Source organism: Terrapene carolina, unplaced genomic scaffold (genome assembly GCF_002925995.2).
Source record: "Terrapene carolina triunguis isolate 2854851 unplaced genomic scaffold, T_m_triunguis-2.0 Scaffold95, whole genome shotgun sequence".
Lineage (NCBI taxonomy): Eukaryota > Metazoa > Chordata > Testudines > Emydidae > Terrapene > Terrapene triunguis.
In genome coordinates this window covers 4,732,946-4,739,679 of record NW_020664446.1, presented here as the reverse complement: position 1 = coordinate 4,739,679, position 6,734 = coordinate 4,732,946, and the positions used below count along the sequence as shown (strand labels likewise).

Genomic DNA, 6,734 nt, shown 5'->3' with positions numbered 1-6,734 from the left:
CAGGAGTCCTCAACAGGTGCTTTTGTGTGTCACCGTAAGCAACGTTGCTTTCCTGTTTCTATCTCTTTGCCCATCCAAGTGCACTAAGCTGCCTTTCTAACCCTAACTGAAACAAGACGGATTAGAACACACGTAGCCAGAAAACCCAAGAAAAGGGTCGCAGAGCCGTGCCCATCTGCCCCCAGCAAGCACCTCATCAATCTGAAGTTAACCAGGGATTTCTCCTTGGAAAGCAGCCCCCAGCCAATACAGCACCATGGATCGGTTCCGGATGATCTTCCAATACTTCCAGTCCAATTCTGAGTCGGTGATGAATGGGATCTGTGGGCTGCTAGCCCTGGCTAGCGTGAAGATGTATACTTCCTTTGACTTTAACTGCCCCTGCCTGCCCAAGTACAACATGGCTTACGGTTTGGGGATCATGTTTCTGCCCCCCACGGCCCTCTTTCTCTGTGGTCTCATTCTCAACAGACAGTCTCTGGTGATGCTGGAGGAGTGGAAAAGACCTACTGGGGGCAGAAAGAAGGATCTGGCCATCATCAGGTGAGGGATTCACCACTGTGAGTCGTTTTGCCCCCTTTGCCTCTCCTCCAGCCCTCTTGTTTGTTACATCTTTATCTCCCTGATACTTAGCTTTGTCCTAAACGGAGCTCCTTAGAAGTTCCCTCTTAAACACCTTGAACGCCGGCTGCTCATTAGTGAGCTCGGCACTGATGATTTACAACAGATTGTGTGAGTCCGGGAGCACAGTGATTCTATGAATACCTTCAAGGTAACCACAATATAAATGAAGGCAGAGAATAATTCTGAGTCCCGGAAAAAGATAACAATACTAATATCTAGCTCTTATACAGCGCCTTTCAACAATAGAGCTCAAAGTGCTTCACAATCTTTAATGTATTTATACCACAAGCAGGTGTGGCCTGAAGCTAAGGAAGGCAACATTTAGGCTACACAATAGAGAAAGTTCTCTGCTTGCTGCCCCTAGCACCCCCCGCCTTTACTTCCCTGGCTTAAAGGGAAAAAAATGACACACAGGCTCAGATTCTGACCTCAGTTACTCCATATGCACACCGATGTAATTCTATGGAGTTACTCCTGATTTACACCGGTGTAAGAGAGAGGAGAATCAGGCTCATGAAACTTAATAAAATTAGTGAAGAGTGCACAAGGGATAAATGATTAAAGGATGTCCAATGGCATTAAACACTCAATTGCAGCTCAGTGTTGGTAACTCCATGGATAGATAATACAGACACAGAACAGCAGTTTTTGGCACAACTGGGGTTTGAGTATGATTTTTCTTCCCCTCACCGCAATAGAAAATAGCAATGTTACATTCCTGAAGTCTTTACAGAGGGTTTACTACCAGGGGAAGTTTCCCCACCTTCTGTACCTCAGAGATCCTCACAAACTATTGTCTTGCACCAGAAGCATTTTTCCTCATCCTGTTTCCAGCAAGTCCAGTTTTAGATGCCATCCAAAAATGAGGATAATGTCCAGGCCCAGACTGTGGTACCTTGACTCAAACTGCCCAGCGTAGTACCTTACTCCACGAAATCAACGGGACGACTCATGGAGCACGGTGCTGCCCAGCGTGAGCAAAGGTGGCAAACCCTGGCTCCCTACTCAGCCCCAGAAATATGCATGGTGTTTTAAAGAGAAATAGAAGAAATTAACATGGAAGACCTTATACCATAAGGCAGAGGTGGGCAAACTACAGCCCGTGGGCCACATCTGGCCCGCGGGACCGTCCTGCCCGGCCCTTGAGCTCCCGACCAGGGAGGCTAGCCCCTGGCCCCTCCCGCACAGCCTCAGCTTGCCGTGCCACCAGTGCTCTGGGCGGCGTGGTGGTGAGCTCCTGCTGGGCAGCGCGGAGGCGTAGCTGGCTCCAGCCGGGCGGCGCGGCTGCCAGTCCTGCTGCTCTGAGCAGCATGGTAAGGGGGCGCGGAGCAGGGGGGCGGTTGGATGGGGCGGAGGTTCTGGGGGGCGGTCAGGGGACGGGGAACAGGGGGGGTTGGATAGGTGTGGGAGTCCTGGGGGGCCTGTCAGGGGGCGGAGGTGTGGATAGAGGTCGGGGCAATCAGGGGACAGGGAGCAGGGGGGTTGGATAGGGGGTGGGGTCCCAGGAAGGGACGGTCAGGGGACAAGGAGCAGGGGAGGTTGGATGGGTTGGGGGTTCTGAGGAGGGCAGTCAGGGGGTGGGAAGTGGGAGGGGGCGGGGGCCAGGCTGTTTGGGGAGGCACAGCCTTCCCTACCCGGCCCTCCATACAGTTTCGGAACCCCGATGTGGCCCTCAGGCCAAAAAGTTTGCCCACCCCGCCATAAGGGCTCAAGACTGCAAATACTCCCTACCAGGCATAGTACTTCCCCCTGTGAGCAATGTTCCCACTGACTTCTGTGGGACTAATCACAGCAGTAAGCATTTGCAGGATCAAGCAAAGACAATATTTTCTGTAGTCTTTACAGAAAGTAAAGACAACAGGAAATGGGTGGGGGGGGGGTGCTCTTGGGGGAAGTTCCAGCAAGACAATTGTGTGGTCATTTCGATTCATTGTGCATGGTTTTTTATTGTTTTTTTTTAAACTTTATGGGGATGTTTATAAACTAAAGCAAGAATGATTGTAGTAATTTTTTTGCGGGGGGGGGGTTAGACGTGATGGACGCAAGGAAGGGGTGAAAGAGCAGAGGTGATATTTTAGGGAGGGGCTGAAGGGGGGGAGAGAAAGAGGGAAGAGAGGAAAGGGAGTTGACAGAGAATCATGCACGGAATATGCAAGAGTATCCTTAATCAGGCACAATCCTTGTTTGTTTCTTGATGAAACCTTAAATAACAGATACTCGCAGCACCCATGCATAATCTTACTACTTTGGTCAGTATGCGAAGAGCATTTAGGCAATGGAATAGATTCCCAAAGAAAGGGTCAAGACAACATCATTGCAGAGATTCAAGAACAGAGAAGACATTAGCTGGAAAAATGCTGGCAAAAGCCAAGCTGGGCTAAATGGTATTCCTTGGCCAATACTATTGCTACCTGTGCCAATTCAGTTCTGTGGATAAGTAGAAGGCTTCATCTCCAGGGACATCAGGCTGACACCAGTTCATATTTCCCTCTCCTGCACACAGGTACATGTGCTCCTCCATCATGCAGCGAGCCATGATTGCTCCCGTCATCTGGATCATCGTCACCCTCCTTGATGGGAAATGCTTCGTCTGTGCTTTCAGCGCCTCCGTCGACCCTGAAAAGTTTGTGGGGTTTGCCAACGTCACCCCGACCCAGACGCAGCTCTTGCTCTCCAAAGTGCCCTGCAAAGATGACGAGCTCGTGAAGAACAACCCTGCCAGGAAGGCGATCTCCAGGTACCTGAAATGCTGGTCACAAGTAAGTCAGAGGTTTTTCTGGGAGCCTTTCAAAGGGTCTGTAGAACAGGTCAAAGAACCACAAGCCTGCACCTACTCCTCTGGAGTCAGGGAGAGTTTTGGCACTGACTAAAGTGGGAACCAAACTGAGCTCCATTTCTTTGACATTCAGAAATACCATCTTCATGATCATTTCCGCAGGAGTCCCCCCATGTTGGGTAGTAGAAAAAAGCACTGGCACCTAGATTCTGGGGGGCACTGGTGATTTAGAAATGTGAATAAAAATGAGGATGTTCATACCAAAAATAGTGATATGCTCTTCTTCTAAAGCCCTTTTCAGAAGCTTTTGGGGGGAGGGATAGCTCAGTGGTTTGAGCATTGGCCTGCTAAACCCAGGGTTGTGAGTTCCCTCCTTGAGGGGCCACTTGGGGATCTAGGGCAAAAATCAGTACTTGGTCCTGCTAGTGAAGGCAGGGGGCTGGACTCAATGACCTTTCAAGGTCCCTTCCAGTTCTAGGAAATGGGATATCTCCATTAATTAAAAAAAAATTATTATTAAATTAATTAAGAATCAAGGAGGTTACAACTCTTTTACAAACTTTAAATCTCACAACTCCCTTATGAGGAAAGAGACCCAGAGAGGTGAAGTGACTTGCCCAAGGTCCATACAACGAGTCTATGGCAGAGCTAAGAACAGACCCAAGGAATCCTGTACGTTAGTCCACCGCTCTATACAAAGATCATACATCAGGCTGGGGATCTGATGGAGTAATGCTAGTGAAAAGCCAAGGGTTAATCAATTTCTCTCAAAGGAAGTTACAGCTGGTTTAACTTTGAGCCTTTTCAGGAGCGTGTGTCATAGCTCCTTGCAAACTCCGGACAATTCACTGACGACGGAGTTGACTTCTCCTAATTTCTATGAACTCTTGGGGGCCAACTACCCCTTCAGATTTGCAAGAAACTCTCACTGAAGCTAATGTGGGTGGTCAATGTACATCAGGGGGATAATCAGGTGCTTTAATTTCCCCCCCTGACATTCCATCCCATTATACACACACACCTGAGATTGTACGTGCACTGAAAATCGTCTAGGCTTTAGGAGATTCTAGTGGTCAGACCAGATACCTGGCAACCAGGGCCATCCCTAGCTATTCTGGGGCCCTACGCAGCCCCAGGCCTCTGCGGCGGGGGAACGGGGGGGGAAGAACCAGAGTAGGGGCTGAAGCAGCACGCAGCTGCGCAGGGCACCAGGTGCCCCAAATTTCCTGCTCATACGCAGCTGCGTACTTTGCGTATGAGTAAGGACGGCCCTGCTGGCAACCCTGTAAAAGGCAGGCCCAGCACCAGGTCTGCAGGGACTAACCTTGACAAAGGTCTGTCAGACCTGGCCTATGCCCACTCCCACCCCTTTCCAGCCCTCGCCTGATTAGGAACTCCAGTTGTGCTCAACTGTAGATTAGCGATGGGTGGATAAAATGCCCTATGCCCATTAGGCCATTCACGGGGCTCTAGAAGGGCTCAGCCTTCCCATGGCGTATAAACTCTTCGAGGTGTAGTTGGCTGGATTTTGTGGCTAGAATTGGGTTGCCAATTTTGGCTGGACATATTCCTGGCGATTTCATCACATGACATAATCTTGAATTAAAGATTAATCTATAATTCCTGGAGACACCAGGACAGTCCTGGAAGGTTGGCGACCCCAGGCTAGAACTTGAACCAGAACCCAGACATCTTCCCACTTCCCCACTCCTGCTTAAAATCTCGGTTTGAGCTAAGGGTTATACAGGCAAACAGCAAGTATATTACACTGATGTCAGTGTCACTCCCGGTGCCTTTCATCCTGCCTCAATGCTTCCTTCCTTATCGCCCAGGCCCTTGGCTGGAGTGTTCTGCTGATCCTTATTGTGGTAGCCTTCCTTGCCCGGTCGCTCAGACCCTGCTTTAATCAGGCTGCCTTCCTGCAGACACGCTACTGGAGCAACTACATCGACATCGAGCAAAAGATCTTCGACGAAACCTGCTGCGAGCATGCCCGGGACTTCGCCCACAAGTGCATCCTCCACTTCTTCGAAAGCATGCAGCAGGAAATCAAACTGCGGCGTTTCAATGCGCCCAGGGAGGAGGCCGACCGGGGAGAAGGGGAAGAAGATCACCTGCGGGGAATCACAGACCAGGAGCAGATGAATGAGCTTCTGAAATCATGGTACTACAGCAAGCCCCCCCTGGATGTCAGCCAGGCAACCCAGCGGCAGCAGTCTGTGGGCAGGGAGAGACTGTCCGTGCCCTGGGCAGATAGCTTGAGTAACAGGGGGAATGCACCAGAAAAGCCCAAAACCTCCAGACAAACCGATGTTTAAAAGGGTCCCTGTCACACCAAGAAGGCACCAAAATGTGTCTTCCTTAAAAGCGAAGTCAGTCCCACGTAGCAACAGTGGAGGATGAGGTGACTGATAGACTAGACAGACCTGCATACGCAAGTGTGCAAACTGGCCCAAGCTTGGAACCTTGCAACCCAAAAGGCAAATGTTTCAGTACATTATGAGCAAGAGAAGACAAGGTTAAAATGGAAACACTTTTGTAGCCCTTAGGGCAGTGGCCTGTGTAGTCCATGATTCCTCATGGAATCGGCTGGGGAACCCACCCCTTGCTGTAAAGCTGTACTCTACAAAGCTTTTATAACCCATGCACACTCAGCGTGGTGCTCTGCCCGTCTCATCGTGGCTGGACCACATAAAGAGGTTGAGTCTGCTACACCATTGGCTATTAGAGCTGAATCTTTCAGCACAGGCAGTACAGGCTCTTGCTTTAAGATCCAGAGGTTCCAGGGTTGAACCCCTCTGCTGACTCACCCAGAGTCACTGTTTTACACTTTCATTGTAATAAAAAATGTCTAAGACCTTATGGTTGTGAGAAAAAAAGCTTCCAGATAAAAGTTTAATCAGTGTAGTAACATCTGCCTGAGTCTGCAGACAGCCTCAAACAATAGCTTTGAGAGGTGTGAGTTGCTCCCACATATGTCACTGGAGAGTGTTAACTTTTAAAACCTAATTAGGAAAGTTAACAGTGCTGACACAAAATTATTTCACTGCTCAGTTTTTAACAGACAATTAACACGGTTACCCAAAAACCCCTAATGTCCTCCCATATTCCGAAAGCTCTAACTGCCCCAAAGCCAGCAGTTAAACCCTCCAGTTTCCCCACTAACAAACCCACAGGTCTGCATTTTCAATGCAAAAATATAGCAGCACTTTGAAAGTTAACAGTTACGGGTCAGCACAAAGATAATTGACCATGATGTCAGACCAACATCGCAGGTGTTACTGTACTGCCTGGGTTTATTCATTTTCAGAACAAACTCAAGAAAACCCTTCAT

The 6,734-nt window shown here is 49.3% G+C and overlaps 1 protein-coding gene across 1 annotated transcript; it reads left to right on the top strand.

Annotated features, from left to right (window-relative positions):
• The first annotated feature begins 256 nt into the window (after positions 1–256).
• CALHM3 (calcium homeostasis modulator 3) lies at positions 257–5,718 on the top strand. Its single transcript, XM_024213620.1, has 3 exons — positions 257–543; positions 3,128–3,383; positions 5,233–5,718. The coding sequence occupies exons 1-3, from the start codon at positions 257–259 to the stop codon at positions 5,716–5,718; spliced, it is 1,029 nt and encodes a 342-aa protein (XP_024069388.1).
• Positions 5,719–6,734: the final 1,016 nt, after the last annotated feature.